Raw genomic sequence first — 23,635 nt, 5'->3', positions numbered from 1 at the left:
TCCAACCATCAGCCGTGGCCTCAAGTGCCACCTCCACACAGTTTTTGAACACTTCCAGGGATGCTGGCACCTTGGGCAGCCCATTCCAATGTTCCCCAAGCCTTTCCATGAAAAAACTCTTATATCCAACTTAAGCCTCCCCTGGCACAACTCGAGGCCATTTCCTCTCACCCTGTCCCGTGATTCCAGAAGAATCAGCAGAGAGGGAAGGTTGTTTGCTCTTTATTTCAATACAGGTTTCATCTCCTCTTGCACATTTTGGGAGCAGGTGATTCTGGGCATCCCAACAGGGTCAGTTTTCCAAGATTTCCTCAAACAGGCAATCCTAGGAGCCAAACCCACTCAATCAACTTTGTTTAATTGAAACAGGAAGGGGGATGTTGCCAGAAGTCTCCACTGCAGGAGCTGGAGCTGATGCTGTCCCTGGGATGTGATGGCTTTGTGTCCTTGAGTGAAGCTCTATCCTATGGAAGTCAACTTCTCCATGCCTTTCTCCATGCAGAAACACAGACAAACACAGGCAAACAATAACTCCAAAAGAAATTTCTCTTTTTTTTTTTTTTTTTTTTCCTTTTTTCTGTTGTGCTGTCTGGGCTTTTGGCTGCACACCACACTGACAATAGTCTCTGCTTTCTGAGGGCCTTTCCTTTTTTCTGGTGTCTTCTTATCTCCATTCAGACACAGAATCACAGAATGGTCTGGGTTTGAAAGGACTTTAAAGCTCATCCCATCCCACCCCCTGCCATGGGCAGGGACACCTCCCACTGTCCCAGGCTGCTCCAAGCCCCAATGTCCAACCTGGCCTTGGACACTTCCAGGGATCCAGGGGCAGCCACAGCTGCTCTGGGCCTCTCCGCCCTCACTGGGAAGGATTTTTATACATTTTATACTTTTTTCCTTCCCTGCTCAGCAGCTCCAAGCCCACCAGGAGCTCTGCTCCACACCTGTGCTGTGATGTTTATTTCCTCAGCCTCTCCCCAGGAATTATTCCAGGCAAGGATGTCAAACCTCTCTGTGAAACAGAAATTAAAAGCTCCCCTCTGTGAGGAAGATTTTCTCATCCTCACCATTAACAAAGGGAATCCTACACAGAGCTGTGTTTTTATGAGGAGATACACCTTTATATAATATTCATATTATGCCCCAAGCAACAAGAGGCTTTCAGGAGAGTCAGACAGAGGTCTCCAGCTCCTGCTCACCAAACCCCTTTGATTTCAGCACAAAAGAACAGGAGCCTGCAGGATTTTGGATTGGTTTGAATCCCACTGTGGAACAAGGGAGATGAGGCACCTAATGAGCCACACTCAGCCCTGTTGGGGTAATCCCTGAAAATCAGCCAAAAATCAGCCATCAGACAAAGCCTCTGATACACCAGGATGCCCTATAAATGGATTTGTTCAATTATTAATGGCTTTGGTCAGTTATTGATCAATTATAAATGGCTTTGTTCAGTTATTTATCAGTTATAAATGGCTTTGATCAGTTACTGATTGTGATGATTATTCCTGCACTGAAGGGTGTGACACAGCCCTCTCCCTTCCTCAAACACTACTGCACTGCTGCCCACAGCCTGTGCTTTGAGGAGGAAAAGAATAACAAAATAATACAAATCAGCATTCATATGTTCTTTGGAAAAGACTTTCTCCAGTCACTCTAAAAAGGCAGAGGAAAGGTGCAGCACTGAAGGACTTTTACCACACAGCAGCAACAATTCATTTTTTCTTCCCCTGCTGCCAAGAGGCAGAAAAAAAATCCAAATTTTAATACATCTCTATGATCTGAATCACCTCAGTACAGAATGAGGTGCCAAAGTCTGAGAGCTTTCTAGTCCTGGAGTGTGTTAATTCCAGATCACATCTCCCCAGATGCTGGGAGAGTTCCAGCTTCAGACTTGGCACCTTGATTCCTGCAAAGGTCCAAAACTCAGCTGCAACAAACACCAAATCCTTGATTGACCCCTGGGGTTTGAACATCAAGGGACCAGCATGTCCCCAAATCCAGACATTGGCTCAAGCAGGCAGAGATCAAACAAACAAAACAAATCAACAGAAAAATGAAACACAAGAAAACAAAGAAACATCACAAAAAAAAATCCCAAACCTGAGATCTTTTAATTGCCTTGAGTTTGAGCTTCCCCTTTCCCCAGCCTGCACAATAGCATTATCCACATTTCCATGTCACACTCCAGCATTTTATTGGCACCAGCAGGCTCCTGATGGCTTTTCAAGGTAGCACAGAAGTGTTGGCTGCACTGCCCCAAATCAGTCTAATTCCCCACAAAAGTTCACTTCACTCTTGGGTCTGGATTCAGCATCATCTCAGTGCAGGGTTTTTCACCAGCCTGTCCCCCCCACCCTAGGGATGTACAGAAATATCCCCCTTCAAGGAGGGGACACAATGGGATATGTGGGAAGTGGAAACACCCATCTCTCTCAGTAATATCCCCCCAGTGCTAAAATCAACACATCTTCCCTTTTAATATCCAGATGGGGACAGAAATTCATGAGTGCCTTACCCTGATAAGACGCCCAGCACCAAGTTGAGCATGAAGAAAGAGCCAATGATGATGAGAGGGATGAAGTAAAGCCAATTCCAGGTATTTCCTGCAGCGTCGTTTGTCTGGAAACAAAGGGAAAAGGGAGAGACAAACACAGGTATTATTTCACCTGGGAAAGAAAACACCACCCAGAACTTGCAGGGCAGAGAAGATTCCACTTGGAATTCCATGGGAGTATCCACCACTGATGTCCTGGTCAGTCCTGCTGTGTTCACCAGCTGAAATTCCAGCCAAAGATCTGATTGTCCCAACATTCACACCATGGTTTTTCCTCTCTAGCTCTAGTGTGGAGATCCGTCTGCTATCTCTGTCAATGACCTGATGAGGGGATGGAGTTCACAGGTGACAGCAGGCTGGGTGGGATGTCCATGTGCTGGAGGGCAGCAGGTCCTGCAGAGGGGTCAGCCCAGGGTGGATCCATGGGGTCACACCATGGGCTGAGGTTCAGCAAGGGTCCTGTCCTTGAGTCATAGCTCCAGGCTGGGGCTGGAAAGCTGGGAAAGGGCCTGGGGGTGCTTTAACAGTGGCTGGACATGAGCCCAGGTGGGCCCAGGTAGGCAAGAGGCCAATGGCACCAGGGCTGTCCCAGCCATGTGTGTCCAGCAGGACCAGAGCAGTGACCACCCCTGTGCTGGGGCACCTCAAATCCTGTCTCCAGTCCTGGGCTCCTCAAGAAGGACCTTGAGGGGCTGGAGGGTGTCCAGGAAAGGGAATGGAGCTGGGGAAGGGGCTGGAGCCCCAGGAGAGGCTGAGGGAGCTGGAAAGGGGCTCAGCCTGGAGAAAAGGAGGCTCAGGGGGGACCTTGTGGCTCTGCACAGCTCCTGACAGGAGGGGACAGCGAGGGGCATTGGGCTCTGCTCCCAGGGAACAGGGACAGGAGGAGAGGGAATGGCTCAGGCTGGGCCAGAGGAGGTTTAGATTGGATATTAGGGAAAATTCCTTCATGGAAAGGCTGCCCAGCCCTGGCACAGCTGCCCAGGGCAGTGGTGGAGTCCCATCCCTCGAGGGATTTCAAAGCTGTGTAGGGCACATGGGTCAGTGCTGGGGGAACAATGACCTTCAAGACCTTTTCCAACCTAAACAATTCCACAGCTCCAGGCTGACCCTGCTGCAGGACCAGAACCCATTTTTAGGTGGCCTAACCCTGTGCAGGCTCTCTGCAGCAGCCTCCTCCCTCCCCAGCTCGGCTCTAACTCCCAGCACCACATTTCCATCTGAATGCAGCTACTCCAGCAGGGAACCACAGCCTTCCCTAAAGCTGGGCTGCAGTTCAGCCCAAAATCTGCTCACACCCAGACAAGGAGTCTGCAAGAAACCCAGGATCTCTGGAATATGGAATTCCACATCTGCTCACTCAGCACCTCGGGCTCCTGCCAGCCAAACCCACCCTGAGCAGGCAGCAGTGGCAGATGAACAGGAGGGGAGGGTGGTGCAGTTTATGACAAAGTTTCTGCATTCATCAGCCACAAGGGAGCTCTTTGGGGAAGTGCTGAACAGGAAAATGCCACATGGCCATTGACAGAATCCCAGTGCTGAGGAAAATGCAAATTCCTCTCTTGTGCAGGAAGAATGCAGCAATCTGAGGATCTGATGTTGGGTGGAAGGAAAAGGAGAAGGGGAGCAAAAAGGAAAGTAAAGACCTAAACACATTCTTCTCATCCTTCTCCCTCCTCCTGCAGAGGGTAAAAAACCCCAGGAACCCTGAGCTCACCTCCCTGCCCAAAGGCAGAGAAAAGCTCAAACACCACCTGGCAAAAACAGCATTAATTCTGATATTGGCGCTTTAACTTATTATCTGTGATGCTGTTTGGTCACTCTCCCCAGTCATATTCCCAAGAGCAATTCTGCTTGCAGGATTCACAGAAGGAAATGCTTTAAATGTGCCTTACCTCAGCCATGCATGTACCTGGTGCCACCTCAAACGTTTCTATATAAGAAGTCACCCAATGAACAGGTAAAACCTACATCACAGCATTTCTGACAGGTGATAAAATTTATTGCACTGATACAAGTAAATTCTTGCATTCTCCTTGTCTTTCTGCAGAGGGTAAAGAAAACCAGGAACCCTGAGCTCAGCTCCCTGCCCAAAGGCAGAACCCCAAAAAACCGCTCTCAAACACCAGCTGGCAAAAACTGTGTTCATTCTCACTGACATTGGTACCTTTAACTTATCTGTGCTGCTTTTGGCCAGTATTTCCAATCACATTTCCAATAATAATTTTGCTTGCAGGACTCAGAAAAGGAAGCCCTTTCAATGTGTTTTACCTCAGCTGTGCACGTACCTGGTGCGACCTCAAAAGTCTCGGTATGAGAAGTCACCCAATGAACAGCAAACCCCAAACTGTCAGAGTATTTCTCACAGGTGATAACTTTTATAACATTTATATATCGATGCAGGGAGCCCCCAGCCAGGGAATAACATGCTCTGACTCCATGATTCAGAATGCTGAACAATTGCTTTATTAAGTTATATTATATTACACTACATACTATACTACTAAACTATACTATACTAAAGAAAAACCTGTGATCCTTCCCAGACAGTCATGACACAGCTTTGACCCAATTGGTCAACCAGTCCAAACAACCCTCAGCAGAGTCCAATTAACAAACTCCTTCAGTAAACAATCTCCATAACACATTCCACATGTGCCAAAGAACAGGCGCAGCAAATAGAAAGAAGAATTGTTTTCTCTTCTCTCTCTGAGATTTCTCACTGCCTTCCTCAGGAAAAATCCTGTGAGAGAGAATTATGTCTCTGTCTGTTCAGAGAATGTGAATACCACAATTTATATATAACATTTATAGCACTGACACAAGTAAACACCCCTGAGGTTTGTTAATAGGGTGCATGTCTGCACAAATCCTTCCTCCAGGATCAAACACGAGACCAGCATCTCCCCAAATAGCAAACGCCACTCAGGAATGGCTGTGTCAGTTGATCAGTGACTCAGAGGACAGGAATGGGCACTCAGCAACCTCACCACAACCCCCCCGCTCAAGGCAGAACCAGCATGTGAGGGACAAATGGATGTGAGGAGAAACAGCCCAGAGCAGAAATGCAGGGAAGGCTCTGAGCTGCCCAATTAGGGTTTTGAAGGCCTTTGGAATACCTGACATCCCACCCCAGCTCTTCATTCCCTGGTTTGACTTCCCATTCTTCTCTCTCTTTGCTTTCAGCTCTCTCCTTGCCCTGTTCTGCCCTGCACCTCTGCAGATGGGCTCAGAAGGAACAGGGAAACTCATCCTCAGCACTTCCTTCCCAACATGAGGGAAAAAGGAGCCAATGATGATGAGAGGGATGAAGTAAAGCCAATTCCAGGTGTCGCCTGTGGCATCTTTTGTCTGGGGACAGAGAAAAAGGAGGAGTGGGGAAGTGCCTGGGGCAATTTTATATTTAGGGTTTTATATTTAGGGGCTGTTCTCCAGCTCTCATCTGGTCAATCAAACAGCTCTGCAGCAGATCCCATCCAGGGAGGGTTTGATGGGTCCCTTCCAGCTCAGGACATTCCACGGTTCTGCGAGGCTGGGAATGCTGTCAGCAAGCCAAGGGGGGCTGGAGAGCCCATGGGTGGGAGCTGGAGGAAGGAACAGATGGGAGAAGGGAAAACCACATAAACATGCAAAGGGAGTGCAGTGGGTTCACTGCTGCCAAACGATCGTTTATCATTTATTTCTCCATTTGAAGCCCAAACTTGGCGACAGATCCACAATTCCATGCCATGATCAAAGCCCTTAAAAATGAAATGTGTTGAAATACAACCAATTATCCACCCTTCCCTGAGCATTTGCTGGGTTACCTCCTGCTCAGGGCAGGGCAGGGCTTGGCTCTGTTTGCTCTGCCTGGCTTACAAGGATCCAGGACAAACTCCCCTTTGGATATGGTGACAAACACCAGGCAAAAGTGGTGACAAAGTGCTCCTGAGAAAGCAGAGCCTCCTTGGATGTGCAGCACCTTTCCCAGTGCTCCCAGGTATGATAGATGAGGAATGCGATGGTTGACTCTCACAATTAAAAGACAAATATCCTGTATATATGTTAGGAGAAGTATTATAAATGTATAGTTATTTTATAGATTTATAGTTATGTTTTATCACAATTAAAAGGCAAATATCATGTATATATGTTAGGAGAAGTTTTATAGATTTATAATTATGTTTTACCCCCCTTGCATTGTTGTCAGGGGTTGCCTGGGTTTGGGACATTTGGGCAGGGTTGGCTCATTACTATGGCAACAGCTGACCTCCAAAAAAGATGTCAGCAAGTGATCTCCACCACTGGACAGGGAGGAGTCGTCAATGGACAGAACTTTGCGGGGGCTGAAGGGTTAAAAAGCAAAACTTCCACTGTGTGGGTGAGCACATGGTGGGAAAAATCCTCTTCTCCCCATGCTGTAATATTGTGTCTATTCAGCCTTCTGTTGTATTTTTTGATAAGGTTCCAATAAACCTTTTAAATGTTTTGGGAGTCTCATTTCTCACACAAGTGAGCTGGAACCCAAGCACAGGGTACAGCCCCTGCTCTGCCACAGGGAGAGGCTTTAATGACTCAAAACCTGTTTGCTGCCAGGAAAACCAAACTCCTTCCCCCAGGGAAAGCCCCCAGAGTCTCACAGGCAGCTCTGTCTGCCCTGAGCCCTTCATCCATAGAGCCACTGAGCTCCAAGCTCACTCATTAAGCAGGAGGAGCCAAGAGATCAAATCAATTTTTATGTTCCAGCTACAACATTTACTGCTGTAACGTCTGGTTGTCTGTCACTGCCACTTGTGCTCACAGAGATGTAACAGGAGGGCAAGAGAAATTAAATACTCAAAACAACGTGCCAGAATTACAGCCAGAAATCCAGGAGGAGCTCACAGGGGGCTTTCACACTGCTCCTGAGCCTTCTGGTTAAAAATAGCCATGGGGCTCTTCACATGCACCCCCTGAGCAGTGCCCACACCCGGCCCCAGGAGTGCCCTGGGCACGGAAAGATCCACGTCCCCTAAATGTGACAGCACAAGGCTCCCACAGCCGCACAGAGGGAAACTGAGGCAGCTGAGGGGCACTTTCAGGGCCACAGTGATCTCCACCTCAAACATCTAAAGCTCACACAAACTCTGCACCCCTGCAGTGCTCTTCCTAACAGTCTGAGCTCTGCTCAGCCCCCAGCTGCTCCCACCCCTGACTTGGAACTGGTAGCAGGACGCACCCAGCATGGTAAAATACCAAATACCCTGGATGCCTTGTGCAGGCTGCCCTAGAACAGAGACTGGAGAGAACTACAGAATAAAGCAGTGATTGATTAAAAGGATCTCCTCCATGGATCCACCTTGGGCAGCACAAGAGCCCAGCCAGGGCTGCACCCAAGATGAACCAAAATGGTCCCAAAATGCACGAGCGCTCACGGGGTCTCTCCCTGGGATCAGCTCTGCTCCATTTGCAGATTGCAGTTCATTGTCCAATTCCAGCTTTAGCCCATGCAGTCCCATCCTGCTTGTTTTTCTCTCTCCAGCCCACGTTGTTTGTGCTCTTGGGCCTGAGATTTGGATCATTTGTCCTTGGTCCCCAGCTAGAGCAGGAATTGTTTTGTCTCCCTGTTCTGTGCAGAGCTCACCATCCCCTGATATGAAGCCCAGACCCACACACTGAAGCAGCACAGAAGTTGAAAAAATAGAAAAGCTAAACCTGAGGCATCACCCAATTCCTAAACCCCCAAAAGCATCTCTCCAACTTGTGCCAGGTGACTCTGCTCCGTTGGCCACCCTGGAGCTGCTGTCCCTGCTGGGTGTCACACGACAGCCTTTGTATGGTCACTCCCTATTGATGTCTTTTGGGGATATCTAAAAACAGAGGCCACACAAAATTAAGGCAATAAAAAGCAGGTATATTTATTGAAGGGCATTCAGGTACATTTTGGGCAGACAAAGCCCCCAGGGCCTACACCCAAAATGGACAATGGGTCACGGGTTTCACACTTTTATAAGTTTGGTCCATTTGCATATTGGGGGTTAATTTGCCAATTACAGCTTCAGCTAATAAAGTCATTGACCCCAAGTTTGCTCCCCCCCCAACTCACTTTTGTTTCCATCTCTGGGGCCTGGGGCAGTGAGGTGTCCTTGATTGCCAGGCCTGGAGAGGAATTGCTGTGTCTGCCCAAAACGGGAAAGCAGCAGCTCACACTGTGTGTGGAGTGTGGAGCTATCCACACTCCAGGTGTCCCCAGGCAGTGACAGCAGAGCCGTGCCTCAGGGTGCAGGGATCTGAGGGGGAATTTTGGTAGTTGTAGCAGACTCAGAAGCCAAAGGCTGCTGTCCTACAGGGGATTAAAGCCCTGAGCTGCAGAACAGGGCATTCTCCAGCACAGCACACAGCACTTCCCAGCAGCAGGCCTTTTGTGAGGTGTCCAAGAGCAGAGCAGGGCCAGGGCTAATCCTCACTTTGTGGCTCAGGCACACAGAGCTGCTCAGGCCCTGCTTCTCTGTGTTAACAAGGTGGCAGCTGTGTCGGGTTATTAATTCTTTCCAAGATACCTTTTGAAACAATCGACTTGAAAGCAGCCAACTGCTGCTTGCACTGTGCTGCAGAGCCCAGAAATTCCCTTTTATCACCTCTCATGTACTTTCCTACAGCCCTGGCCATCACCCACCTTACCAGGGCTGCTCCAAGGGGAGTTTCCTCATCCCTGGAAGTGCCCAAGGCCAGCTTGGATTGGGCTTGGAGCAATCTGGGCTACTGGGAGTGGTCCCTACCCATGGTGGAGGTGGAAATAGGTGATCTTTTGTGGGATTCTCTTTCTTGTTGCTGCAGGAGCAGCAGCAGCTCTGCTCCAGCCCCATCCCATCGCCAGGAAATGGCCATAAAAGCCTGACCTGCTCCAGCATCCTCCTCCCAGCCCATCCCCATCCCCTCACTGCCTCCCCAGGGTCTCTGCCTGTTTTTGGCTCCTTGCTCCCAGTCCCCAGGGAGCCTCAGGGCTTACCAGCTCATCCCCAGCTCCCAGTGCTGACTCCATCAAAGGGAGCAGGAGCTGCTTTGGAAGGGGAAGGAACATCACATAAAATAACCTTTAATGTTAAAGACAAACAATTAAGGGGCTGCTACATAAATGTTTCCTGAGTGGGGGTCAATAACAGGATTTAATTGGACAGATACAGCCAAACACCACAGACCATTTGCTTTTACTGTGCTTTTAATCAAAATACAGCACACCTAGTTTTACTCATTGAATCTAATCAATGGCACAGCCTGACTTATTCAGGGCAATTAAAGGGTAATATTCCCTTAGTTAAGTGTTTTTGCATTGAGAACTCTCAGCTGTCTTGGAGAGATGAACTCTCTTCACCCTCTGTCTGATTTTTCACAACTCTCTTCCTCACCATTTCTGATAATTAGCAAAGCTATTTACAGGTGGTTTATTTCTATCTGCTCCTATTCTTACATTTAAATGAACACAGAAATTATTAAGAATAAAATAAAAAATATTACAAGCATGTACAAGAGCACCTGGAACCTGCCTTACAATGAAAACAGAAAGAGGAAAAAGCCTTTTTTTAGAAAGTCTTCCATCTTTTAAACTTTCTGTAGCCTTTCTGACCCAGAAACACCACTGAACCCTTCACTGAGGAGCCTCTGCTGCAATCCCCACCCTCCCAGAAGGTGAAATTAGGTCACAGCCAGATGAAAGGTGAGCTGCTCCCACATTCCCCACCAGAGCAGTGAGAAATCCCAATTCTCAAGTGTTGATCTGTGGATGCTGAGAACTGGTCAGAGACAAAAGTCAGATTAACTTTCCCAGGCATTGCTCTGTGAAGTTTTGTGAATGTTCAGAGAAGGAATTAAAGCAATTCTTAATCTTTGCAGCTGGTGTTGTTTTCTCCTAAGATGTTTGCAAGATGGTGTTGTGCCTAATTAGCCAATGGTGTGAGGGGTGTTCATTGAGGACCATTCAGGTCTATCTGTATTGTAACTGTCTAGAAAAAGTGTGTGGTTTTTAAAATTGCATTTAGCCTTCTGAGACCTTGGTGCCTATGTGTCAATTTATTCACCCGTCCTCAATACAACAGTGACACTGGCCCCACGTGCTGCTCCAAACAGAGCACCAGGATCTGCAGAAAGCCTTTCCCATCCCAGCTGAAATCCATCTGGGCTCGAATCCAGCCCGGAGTCTCTGGATTCTGACTCTCAGATGTTCCAGCCCATTTTTGGGAGCATCTGGTGCTCAGCTCTGCAGGGCCTCCAGAGCCAAATTCAGCTGGCACAGGAATGTCCCCATTGACACCCCAGGGCTGTGCCACCCACGGGTGGGATGTAGCAGAGCCTGGGCTGCTCTGTGGGAAGGATAAAACTGGAATGGGCTCACAGGGCTCAGCTCCTGCTCTGACTCTGGCAGTGGGGTTTTTTTTCTTTTTTTGTTTGTACCATTGCATTTGTATTTTAATTTTCCTAGTGAAGAACTGTTGTTCCTGCTCCCATATCTTTGCCTGAGAGCCCCTTAATTTCAAAATTGTAGTAATTCAGAGGGAGGGGTTACATTTTCTACTTCAGGGGAGGCTCCTGCCTTCCTTAGCAGACACCTGGTTTTCAAACCCGGACAGGCCCTAATGAAATTAGTGGCTGGTCCAAAAGCTGCTCTGAGTGCAGCAAGATGGGGTTGGGTTGGGGTTCAGAGCTTCCCCCACCTGGGGTCAGTGGGGTGAGGTGCGTCAGAGCAGGTGCCACTGATCAGAGAGGGAGGGAATTAAAGTGGAAGAGCCCCCAGAGAGCTGCAGGGGACTGGGAGCCAAGTTCAAACACCAGTTCTTAGGATTTTAACCTGCATATGTCTTCTGTGAGGAAAACCCCTCAGCTGGAGGTTTCTATGGCTGGAAGTGGGATGGACAGGATTTCAGGGGCCTCTAAACTTCATGCAAGGTGCAGACAACAATTTGAGACTGGAGAGACAGCCTTAAGCTGCACCAGGGGAAGTTTAGGCTGGGAATTAGGAACAAACTCTTCACTGAAAGAGGGATTGAGCACTTGAATGGAGTTACTGTCCCTGGAGGTGTTTAAAAATCACTGCATGTGACACTCAGGGCCATGGTGTCACTGACAAGGTAGTGTTAGGTCATAGGCTGAGATCATCAAGTCCAAAGGTGTTTTCCAACCCAGTTCTGGGTTTCTGTGATCTGATCTCCTCCTAGAGCACATAACTGTGCCTTTGGGGGGGTTGGACACCAGGGAAGATCCCATGGCAGAGGAAGCATTTCCTGGGAGCCCTGTGGGATAGGGTCAGCAGTTGTAGGAAAAGCCCTCAGAGAGTCCCCAGTGGCCTCTGTCCTCCCCTCACACCAAAGCCCTGACAAAGCCTGAACTCTGGGAAGAGACCCCAAACCCCTGCACATTTACACTCAAATCCAGGCTCCTGAGAAGATCCTCTCTCTTTGAGGTCTTTGAGCTACTCCACTCCTCCTTTTCACCTTCACACACACCTAGATCACCTCCCCCTTTAGGATTCTCATTTTCCACCTTTTATTTCCTCTGACAGGACTCACAAAGTGCCAAAGAAGAGCGAAGGGAGATATAATTCCCTCAAATACACCAATCCAGAGCTGGGCTTTCCTCTGAAAGCATCCAAATGCATAAAATCAACACAAATATGAGAAGACTCTGGGTGAAATCCTCAAAGCTGGCAGCATTTTAATTTTGCACAATAGCAGTAGATGTAGGAACACATTTTAACTGTAGTTGTTGCAAGCAATATTAATGTTAATTCAGCCAAGTTTAAATAGAAGCAAATCCTCCCCTTTGTTTTTCCCCTTCTGCAGAGCTGGGGAGGCTGAAAAAGCAAAACCACTGCTGTTTTATGCCTTGATCCAAAGGCTTATGGCACCAATATATCAATACATAAATATGCTAACAGGGTTTCTTGATAAAAAATTCATTCTTTCCCCAGCTAGCATGAACTCACTGAGCTGCTTTATTCATGAGCCTGCCTGGCACTGGGAAAGCTCTGCCATTGTCAAAAATAACAGGCTGGCCAAGGGACTCTACCACTTTTTAATGTTTTTATTTTGATTTTGTAGCCTCTTCTCCCTTTCTTTTATTTTTAAATAGCTGTGGGCTTGAATTATGGATGGAAACTCGGTGCAGACTGCTCCTGGTGGGGACAGGTGAGGCACATTCAGGGTGAGGAAGGGCAGGACTCTGCCTGGGCTTCTCCAGAGGAAGTTTTACCCCAGCAAACACCTGCCCAGCCCCTCTCTGAGCCCCACGGGGCTCTTATCTGGAAGATAAGGAGGATTTCAGGCCAGGTTAGATGAGGTTTGGAGCAGCCTGGTCTGGTGGAAGCTGTCCCTGTCCTCAGCAGGGAGGCTGGAACCAGATGATCTTTAAGGTCCCTTCCAACCCAAACCATTCTGTGGTTCTCTGAAGATGTATTTCACACATTTTACCACAAATCTAAAAGCCACAGAGCTCATGAGACCAAGTAATTCCAGCATTTCACAAAATGGGACTCAAGCTGAGATGCTGCAGGAGCAGCAGGTTCAGCCAGCAAAACTCCAAATATTGTGATTCCCACCAGCAGTGCCTCAGTCACCCATCTTTGGGTTTCTCTGAGCACACAGGACTTGCATTTTCTGGGAAGGGGCACAAGGAGAGCACAGGAGCTCTTGGGCTTGGGTGGTGCAGTTGGAGGGAGCACCTTGAAAAACAAATTGTGCTGCTGAGCTTGGAGTTCTTATCAAGCACAAATCATTCATTGAGAGAATTCCTGTGTGAGTCAAGCTGCACTTGGAGGAAATTCAGCACTCTCTGGACATGCTGTTCTTATCTGCAAAGGCTTCAGGTGTCTGAAGAGCCAAAGTGTCCCCAAATGTGCTCTGAAAGTCATGAGAAGGGAGAAATATTCCCAGGTATAAATGTATAAACACAGACATAGATTTAGAGCCCTGCTCTCTCTGGCTGCTCAGGGACACAGGAGATTTTCTGTGTCTGCATTCAGACCCACACAGAGATTTGCTGGTCTAGTGAGCAGATGCAGAATAAACTTTTCCTGCCACTCAGCAGTCCCTGGGCCCTGCAGCCCCTTGGTCAGCAGTGACACAGAGCAATTCCCAGAGCAACATAGCAATCCAATACTCCAGCATTTGCTGCTTTGAGCAGAGGAAACTGTGGGGCAAGGCCCAAAATCATTGCAAATAACAAGAGCCCTAAGGATAATGCAAAGGCTTCCTCATCATCCTAATGCAGATCCAGACTCTTCCTGATTTTCCCTCTAAACATCACCAGCAAAGATTCCCAAGAAGTTTCCAGTAGCAGAAAATTGGTTGAATGAATTAAAGCCTTGATTCCATGGTATAAAATGATACCCAAAGGCTGATGCACACCTGCAATCTCCAGCAGAGGACTGGGAATGAGCAGAGTATCGATTTATTTAGGTTAGTCCACCTTCTCATTCTTATCTTCTAATGAGACACCTCCAGCAGTTCAGCTTTTTCTTAATTATGAGCAAAAAATATCCTTGTCAATAAATCTAAAGCTCAGGAGCTGGAGCTGAGAGCTCAGTTCCACAGAACTGAGAGCACAGCAAAGCCCCCAGGCCCAAGAGCCCTTTGTCAATGCAATCCCTACTCAGAACAAAATTCCAAAGGTCTTTTATCCCTCCCATTTCCCTGCGTCAGACAAAACAGAATAAAAATATCAATTGAGCATGATCCTCTCATCTCCTTCTAAAGACATTTCACAAAGTTTTGTGATGACATTTTAAATAAAAAGGACTCTCTGCTCTAGGAAAGAAAAAAAAAAAAAGGTTTTTCCTAACCAAAAGCCTTGCCAAGTTGTTCCAAATTTGAATAAGAACTGCCTGTGAAATTCCAAATTGAAGTGTGAAAATATTTACTACAGTGTATATTCATTAAGCCTGTAAAAAATGATGAGCCCAGCTCAAAGCTGCTCCTCTCTGGATTCCAGGAGGAGGAAACAACCTGGGAACAGGGATGAACAGCAAAAGTTTTGCCACAGACCAGTTAAATAAACCAGCTCCAGAAGGGACAGAGACACCCAGGTTTTTTTCTGGGATGAGCTGCTTCCCAGAGCTCCTGGGTGATTTTCCTCCCCTGCAAGGGCTGGATTTTAGAATCATAGAATATTTTGGGTTGGAAGGGATCTTAAAACCCTTCTCATCCCTCCCCCTGCCATGGGCAGGGGCACCTTCCACCATCCCAGGCTGCTTCAAACCCCAATGTCCAACCTTGGACATTGCCAGGGATGGGGTGGCCACCACCTCTCAGGCAATCTGTTGTTTTTTCTCCAAAAGATAAAGTTCCTGGCACAACAGAGGCTTTAAAAAGAAAATTATAACCCATTTTTTATTACAGCAACACTTTTATTCTTTCTTGTGTTTTCACACATGTTATTCCTGCTCCCATATCTTTGCCTGAGAGCCCCTTAATTTGAAAACTGTAATAATTCAGAAGGAGGAGGTTTACATTTTCCATTTCAAGGGAAGTTCCTGCCTTCCTTAGCAGACACCTGTCTTTCCAAACCAAGACAACTGCAAAATCGAGTGAAACCTCCACTCTGGGTTTTCTCAGACCCATTCTGTCACTCTGTGTCACTGCAGCCCCTGGTGCAGCAGGGATGGCAGAGCACTGGCATGATCTGAAAGCACCCAGCTGCCTTTTTCATCCTGGGCAGGAAAGCAATTGTCAGGCACGTTCAGGGCTGTTTGTACCCTTGCTGCTTTCATGCTGTTGAGCTGCAAGTGGATTTCTTCATCTGGAGGTTTTTTTCTTGGCAAGCCCCCACAGTTAACGCTGCTGTTTGGAGAGGTTTTGCTGCTTTTCAGAGAGCAATTGCTGCCTTGAAGAGACTCTTGAAGTTTGTCTGATGTATGTCACTCTCCTGCTGTATATCTGAAATGTCTCCTATTAAACCTGGAGGTGGCCACCCCGCAGTCATTTGGAATAAATCTTCCCTGAGACATTAAATAAACGCCAGAAGATTCAGAGAGGTGCTTCAGCTCCTGCTCAGCCTCACACATTTGCTCAAGGGCTGTTCTGAGCAGGGTGATTTGCTGGAGCAGGGCTGAACTGTCTCAATCCTCTCAGGCTCGGAGGGAATGCCCACGTGGGCACGGGGTCAGCCAGGCTGTGTTCCCAGATGGATGGAGACCCAGGCGTGGGCACAAACGTGCAGCACTCTTGGCATTTAAATATTCCAAAGCCATTCCAGCCTTAGGCTTGCTCCACACATTTCCTATTCCAGCATCTTTGGTTTTCTGTAAACCTTTCAAAGGAGGAGGCAGGCAAAGCCTGCATCCCTTAAAAGAGCTGGGAATTCAAACAGGGCATGCAGCCCTCCAGAACCCAGGAGGAAAGCAGGAATAATGGGCAAAATTGGGACTGGTGTAGGATTCTTGTACTGACAGCTCACTCAGGATCCATCAGCTGTGCAGATTCCTCCTTTTGCCATGTCCTTTACCCTCACAGAAGCTTGTGCTGCTTGTTCAGTGCTCCACGAGGGATGTTTCCTACAAATCCATGGATGCTCACACCAATTTATTGCACTCCTGGACTGCTACACCCCACCAGGTCTCATTAGTAGCAAGTTTGTTACTCCAAAGCCTGGAGTGAGGATTCTCCCTGGGGAAAAGGGAGTTGAGAAATCTACTCCATCTGTTGCTCAGGGGAGTTCAGACACAAAGCTCCAGGGAGGGGTTAAAGGCACTGAGAAATTTGGATATTTGTACACAGATGGGTGGTAGGTGAATCTGTTTACACAAGAACTTCTGAAATTTGAGATGCTGAGATGTCTGTCACACACCAGTGATCAGCTAAGTGAATGAAGGTTGACCTAAAAGACTGATTTTTCTACATAATAATAAATCTGTCTGATACTCAAAAAACCCACAGGTTATAACAACATAATGGAAGGGAGGAAGCTTAATCCAGCAGGAAACATGGATGAATGCACATCTCAACTGGCAAAAAGTCTGTGTGCCAACAGCAGGAGTGTGAGGGGGTTGTGGGGGACACACAGGCCACCTGTGGGCTCTTGTGGCATTCACATTCTCTGAAAAAATTCTTTCACTCAGGGCTTTTCTCATGGGCAGTTGAAAGGCAGTGAGAGAGGCCTCAGAGAAAAAGAAAACAATTATTTCATTTGCTTCTCCTGTGTTGTGCTCATGTGGAATGTGTTTGCAGATTGTTTACCCACAGCTGATTGTTTCATTGGGTTCTGCTGTGAGTTGTTTTCACTCTTTGGCCAGTCAGGGCCAAGCTGTGTCAGGACTCTGGAGAGAGTCACCAGTTCTCATTATTATCTTTATAGCATTCTGTAAGTATCCTTTCTGTATTCTTTAGTATAGTTTAGTATAGTATTCTTTAATATAATACAGTATCATAAAACAATAAATTAATCTTCTGAGAACATGGAGTCAGATGCATCATTCCTGCCTTTGTCAGGGCACCCTGCAAATACAATAGGCTCTTCTCTCTGTTGGGATGGGTTCCACACATCCAGAACTCCCATTGTGGTTTTGTGCTCAAGTCAGTAGTTGGGCTGAGCTGGTTTGGGTTTTTTGTGTGAGGGTTTGGTCACCCCTAAGTGTGTCCCTGCCTTCCAGTACCCCTTCTACAAAAGCCCCATGCACAGGAGAGGTTTTCCCCTCCCTCCCCACCAGCCTTTTCCTCACAAACCAGACCTGCACTCAGAGCTGCTGCCAGGCTCTTGGCTCCTGCTCCAAACTCTGCCATCACTGCCCTACTTTCCTGCAGATGATTGGTGATACTGAGCCACAAAATCAACACAATCAACATTAACCCCACAGCTCCAGGCTGGGAATTATCATTTATGTGCTCGCTGAAGGTGGCTGGTTCTTATTAACAAATTCAAATCACCCTAACTCGATAGTGAATGCAATTGAGCACTAACAGCATTAGGAGATTTTTCTCTTCTTTCTGAAGCTGCAGGGAGAAAGAGAGAGCACAATTACATCGTGGCACAGCTCAGGAGCTGAGCTCCCATCTCCATCACAGCTGCATGACACCAGCATGTGACACGTGCCCTGCTGGCTTTGTCCCCAGCAGGTCTCTGGGCATCTCCAGGAGCAAATGCACAGTGACAAGTTCAGCACTGGTGAGCATCAACTCCCAAGGGCAACCTCTCCCTAGGTCAGGGCTGGAGGGGATTTTACACCAAATCTGTGGCCCAGCTGTGAGGCAGATGCTGTGTGCTCTAAAAAGCTGAGAGATCAGAACAGGCTCTGCTGCAGACAAAGCCATGGTGACATTTCTTCACACACCTGTGGGCATTGCATGTTGCAGCATTCATTTTTCATCTGTTGGCGCCTCCCTTCCCACATGTGTTCTGTTTTAGGATTCCCCCAGAGGTGCTGGCACTGCCCAGGCTCCCCAGGGCATGGGCATGGCCCCAGGGCTGCCAGAGCATTTGGAAAACACTCCCAGGGATGCCCAGGAAGGGATTGTTGGGGTGTCCTGGGCAGTGCTGGAGACCATGCTCCTGGTCACCCTTTCAGCTGTGATTCCCTGATCTCCACCTCTTCAAAGACCCAGCTGAATCCTGGGCTGTGTCCCAGGGGAAGCAGAGCACCCTTGTTCTCAGGTTGCTCTGGTGCAGCTCTCAGTGCCAAGCCTGGCACAGCTCCCTGCTCTCTTCTCCCAGTGCTGGTCCCTTCCAGCCCTGGATTCTGACACCCCACATTCACCTGGTGCAAAACTTGATCCTTGGACATGATAGGGAATGCAGTGCAACAAAGGAACCATATCAAAAATGTGCTGTGGGATTCAGAGTGGCAAAACAAAGCCTCTCCTTGTGCTTATTTTCCCTGTTAATGTATGGAAAACCCTTCAGCAGCTTTACCTTTTGCTGCCTGCTCGCACTTCTGCTGGTTAAACAGCTTTGCTTCTCAACATTTATTCACAAGGAGAGTTGATCATGCATGGAGAGTGCTCACAGGAGAATGAACCCACCCTAAACCTCCTCACACCACTGCTGCCAGCCCCAGGAAACACAGACAACATGCAAACACACCATTTCTTCTCTCTCCTCTCAATATTTAGCAATTGTGGGTCTGTGATTCAGTGGGTTGGCTTCAGGTCACTTCTAACAGAGAGCAGACCAACTGCTCATCAGCTGTACAAGGAGAGAAGAGCAATCCCAGTGCCACCAGTGACACAGAGCAATCCCAGTGCAACCTGCGAAGTCCCACAGGCTCTGCTGGAGCAGTCACTGCACCACAAAATCAGTGTGTGACAGTGTGACTGTGACAGTCCCCACGAGCAGAGCCAAGTGCAAACCCCCCCAGGAAGCCACAATCTGAGCAAAGGGCCAGCAAAAGGACACTTAAGTCACCTGTGAGCCTTAACGAGCAGGTTTCAGAGGTGCTTAAGGTGTGGAGGTTCTTAAGCCCTGAGGAATCTCAGCCAGGGAGCAAAGATGAACCTTCATCCAAGTCTGAGATGAGGGGAGCTGCTCTCTGTTATTTATTTCCCTCCTGTTTTCTGTAGCACATTCAAGCTGCACCCCCACACCACCTCCCGGGGGGTTTGCTCAGGAAATCACCTCATGGTCCAGGTAACCAGTGCTGGTCACATCCAAACTCCTCCTGAGGAACATCACCTTGGATCCCCCAGCTCACACTTGGGAGTGATGAAGACCAAGAATTCTTGTATTCTCTGGGACCCCAACGAAGGGGAGGAAAGGAAGGAATCTGACTCCATGTCCTTAGAAGGCTAATTTATTATTATTTTTATGACCATTATTTTTATAACCATTATTTTTATGATACGATAATATATTAAAGAATGCTATACTAAACTATACTAAAGAATACAGAAAAGTTACAGACAGAAGGCTAAAATATACTAATGAAAAACTCGTGACTCTTTCCAGAGCCTCGACACAGCTTGGCTGTGATTGGCCAATAAGTAAAAACAATTCACATGAAACCACCTGTTGGATAAACAATCTCCAAACCACATTCCAAAACAGCAAAGCGCAGGAGAAGCAAATGAGATAATATTGTTTTCCTTTTTCTCTGAGGCTTCTCAGCTTCCCAGGAGAAAAATCCTGGGCAAGGGATTCTTTCAGAAAATATGACAGTGACAGGTTTGATCTCCATAAATAAACCTTTCACTGGCAAGGGTGCCCAGAGCAGCTGTGGCTGCCCCTGGATCCCTGGCAGTGCCCCAGGCCAGGCTGGCTGGGGCTTGGAGCAGCCTGGGACAGTGGAAGGTGAACCTGCCCATGGTGGAAGTGGAATGAGGTGAGTTTTAAGGTCCCTTCCCACCCAGCCATTCCATGATTCTATGAAATACCCCAAAAAGACATGTGTGAGTACTCCAAAGTGGGACAGCAGAGTCTCTTCTGCCCCTACAGTCCCAACAGCATCCCACCAACAAAATCATCTCTGGGTTGGGCTGCAAATGGAACAACAACTACATCCCAGCCTTTCATTTCTGTATCTTCTTAGGAATAAAGAAATTCAAAGACACAAAAAGGAATGAAAAATATCAAGTGAATCATCAGCTATTTTTATTCAGGGAGGGTAAAGTTCCAGTTGGGATCCAATTTAAGGAAGATTTATATCTTGTTTGAACTGTTCATCCCTACTCACAAGCATATTAGGTTATGCCCAGTCCACAGTCTTGGAAGACCCACTGGACACTAATATTTGTCAGTAGGAAATGGAAGAAACATTAAAATCTCTTGCCATTAAGATCAAAAGAGAGCGAGGGTGCACTTTGACATTTCTCCTATCCTGCTTTGCAGAGCAAATTCCACTGTGGAGCTTTGAACTCCTGGAGAGGAAAGATGAAAGGTGAAAGCCCAGCTCACTGAAAGTCAGCACTGAGGTTTCTGACAGCTCCAGATGGAGCACGTTTGACCAATGATTTTCTGGGTCCATAAACACAATTCTCAATTCTTTGGAAGTTCCTGGTGCAGGAAAGGCACGACTGCACCTCACAGAAGGAACAGAGCAGAGCAAACTGTGCTGGCTCTGAAGGACAGCAAGGAGCCCCAGCCCCTTCCCAATCCATAGGGGATCTCACAGAAAGCTCTGAGCTCCAAACTCACTGCCAGCTCCACAGCAGCTCCCTCAGGAAGGCTCCCAGCTGCTCCTCTCTGTAAGGAATGCTTAGGCTCAGCCTAGCAAAAGAATTATTTTGATTGAGGAATTCATGGGCAGGCCCAGAAATTTTCAGGCTTTTCTCACTTTTCAAAAGAAGGGGAGCTTCCCATGGCAACAAGTGGAGGGTTTGATGATGGACAATAAAGTTCTTCCATGGGCAAAACTGGGAATTACTGCTCAGAAAAGGAAACCAGAGTTGTACTATTGTCTCTTTAAAAGGTTTTCCACCTCCACAGAGCCCATATTAGCAATAGATGAATCACTGTCATTCACAAACACCAAGCACATAAACAAGAGGATCTAAAATGATCCAGAAATTATCTTAATTTGAAAAGTAGATCCAGAGGGAAAACAGAGCTCAGGAGGACTCAGATCCCAGGGCAACACAGCTTCTCTTGCTGAGCAGTGGCATTGTTTCCTCCCACCCCAGCACAGTGATTTCTTCACCCAGACTCTGCCCTTGGAGTCCATCACTGGAAATATTTTCCCTCAGCAGCACCAACATCCCCCAGCTCCAGCAGCCCTGGGTACTGTCAGAGCCCTGCTCAAAGCATGATAACAAATGCATAATTCTTGGCACATCCAAACACTTCATGGGGATAATAAATAAATTCACATTTCGTGGGGGGTGTGTATTCTATTCTGGGGGTGTGTATATCTGTCAGAGCTGGGGCAGTTCTCCTCTGTGCATTGGGCAGTTTTTTCTTTATCTCTCCCACAGCCAATCCTCCCTCCAGGAGATCTCTGCTGTCCATGGCCACTGAGTGTCCCTGCATGGCTGATCAAATTCCAGCATCCCATGGGGAGATGCTCCGCCCAGGGCAGGAGCCAAGCATTCCTACCTGGATACAATCTGAGCCTGGAACAGCACAGCAGCCTTTGCCCACTGCATTCCCAGAGGAGCAGCTTTCTCCTGCCCTGCATTCCCAGAGGGAGAGCAGGCCCATCTCCAGCAGCCCTGGAGCTTCAGAGGAAAACTCCAGCCTTGTGCAGGATCCCTGCTCCAGCAGAACCACAGCTGGCACTGCAGGAGGGCTGAGCCCCCATGGGATGGGACTGTGTCACCACCCTGACCACAGGGGGACAGGGCATGTCCTGACTCTGCCAGTGGGGGGTTTTTTGTTTGTTTGTACTATTGCATTTGTATTTTTAATTTTCTAGTAAAATTTCTGTTATTCCTGCTCACATATCTTTGTCCCTTAATTTCAAAATTATAGTAATTCAGAGGGAGGGGGTTTACATTTCCCATTTCAGGGCAAGCTCCTGCCTTCCTTAGCAGACACCTGTCTTTTCAAACCAAGACAGCCAGCCTCAGCAGCAACCTGTAGTGTCCCATGTCACCCCAAGGCCTGTGGGATGCTCCAAGTGAGCACCACAAGCTCAAAGTGCTGCCATGAACCAGAGAGCCCAGAGCAGAGACTGCTTCAGCACCACCACATCAGATGCAGAACAGCTGCACCAACCAATTATTGCTGAATGCACCCTGCAGCGAGACACAGCTCCTGCAACCAGCTCAGCCTGGCACTGGGCTGGGCCCAGCTGCCCAAAGTCAGGTCTAGGGCATGTGGCCCCTGAGCAGCATTGCCCCCTCACAGCGAGCTGCTGCTCGTGGTCCAGAAAATGCTCTGCCCATGCTTGAGGGGTCTCTGACCTGTCTGCACTGGTTTGGACTAAAAACCTGGTCACAGCACTGGGCTCCCACCCTGAGGAAAACAGTTGGGTTGCTCTATTTAAATACATTCCCAGATGATGCTGAAGCTTGGAATTAGCAGGAGGTGCTCCATTTGCTGGAAAACATGTTCTTCCCCATCACCAACTTTCCTAAATCACCTGTTGCTCCTTGGACACTTTTGAGCACAAACAGCTGAGACAAAACTGCAGCTGCCAGAGAAGCTTGGTTGGACTCATTGTTCCAATGCTTTTGTGCTGCTGAGGCAGGAAGTTCTTTTCCCCAGCTTATTATTGAAGTATTTCACCCTACTGATGATTCAGCCTCTTTGCTTCAAGCATAAATCACCTCCCAGATAAAGCCTTGCTAGAAAGCTTTTATGGGCCCCAATTAAAAGGAAAAGTCTGTGGAAGTATAAATAGTGGATCAGCATGGTAAAAATGGGCTGGGATTTGTGAACTTGCTTTTTTCTTGCTCTCCTAATTCCTCAGTTTATCACAGGACAAGGAGTGAATATTTATGAGGTAGGTTTCCAACTGCAAAGGCTGTGCTGAAGCCTTTGATGCTGTGACTTTCTTAATCTGTAGGAAAGCTGGATCTGGACCACCTCTAAAGTCACCTCAGTCCTTTGGGAATGACTGGATAATCCCTCACAAAAAAACCCCTCACTTTCCACAGACCTGAGCCAAGCCACCAAACCCCAATCTCTCTCTCCTGAACACCCTTGACACCAAACACCTCAGTTTGCCTGATGCCATCACAGACCAAATTTCTCAGCCACCAATCTGCTCTGAGGACAGAGCTAACCCTCCCAGATTTCAATGAATGCTGAACTGGTGAAGCACATCCCACCCAGTGACTGCTCCCTGATATCACATTCTCTGAAAAAATCCCTTTGCCCAGGATTTTTCTCCTGGGAAGCTGAGAGGCCTCAGAGAAAAAGGAAAACAATTCTTATCTCATTTGCTTCTCCTGTGTTGTGCTCATGTGGAATGTGTTTGCAGATTGTTTACCCACAGCTGATTGTTTCATTGGGCTCTGCTGGGAGTTGTTTTCACTCTTTGGCCAGTCAGGGCCAAGCTGTGTCAGGACTCTGGAGAGAGTCACCAGTTTTCATTATTATCTTTTTAGCCTTCTCTAAGTATCCTTTCTGTATTCTTTAGTATAGTGTAGTATTCTTTAATATAATACAGTATCATAAAATAATAAATTAGCCTTCTGAGAACATGGAGTCAGATTCATCATTCCTCCCTGCCTTGGGGGTCCCTGCAAATACAATACCCTGACATCCCAG

The 23,635-nt window shown here is 47.7% G+C and overlaps 1 protein-coding gene across 1 annotated transcript in view; it reads right to left on the bottom strand.

The window, feature by feature from the left end:
- CACNA1B (calcium voltage-gated channel subunit alpha1 B) overlaps nt 1-23,635 on the bottom strand; it is a 281,498-nt gene that overhangs the window by 144,910 nt on the left and 112,953 nt on the right. Inside the window, exon 7 of the mRNA XM_041475194.1 lies at nt 2,516-2,619. Coding sequence (XP_041331128.1) covers nt 2,516-2,619 — 104 coding nt within the window. The remainder of the gene's footprint in view (nt 1-2,515; nt 2,620-23,635) is intronic.

The sequence above is a fragment of the Pyrgilauda ruficollis genome, unplaced genomic scaffold, assembly GCF_017590135.1.
Source record: "Pyrgilauda ruficollis isolate IOZ18807 unplaced genomic scaffold, ASM1759013v1 scaffold34, whole genome shotgun sequence".
Lineage (NCBI taxonomy): Eukaryota > Metazoa > Chordata > Aves > Passeriformes > Passeridae > Pyrgilauda > Pyrgilauda ruficollis.
The sequence above is the reverse complement of the archived record's forward strand: the minus strand, read 5'-3'. Positions and strand labels throughout refer to the sequence as shown.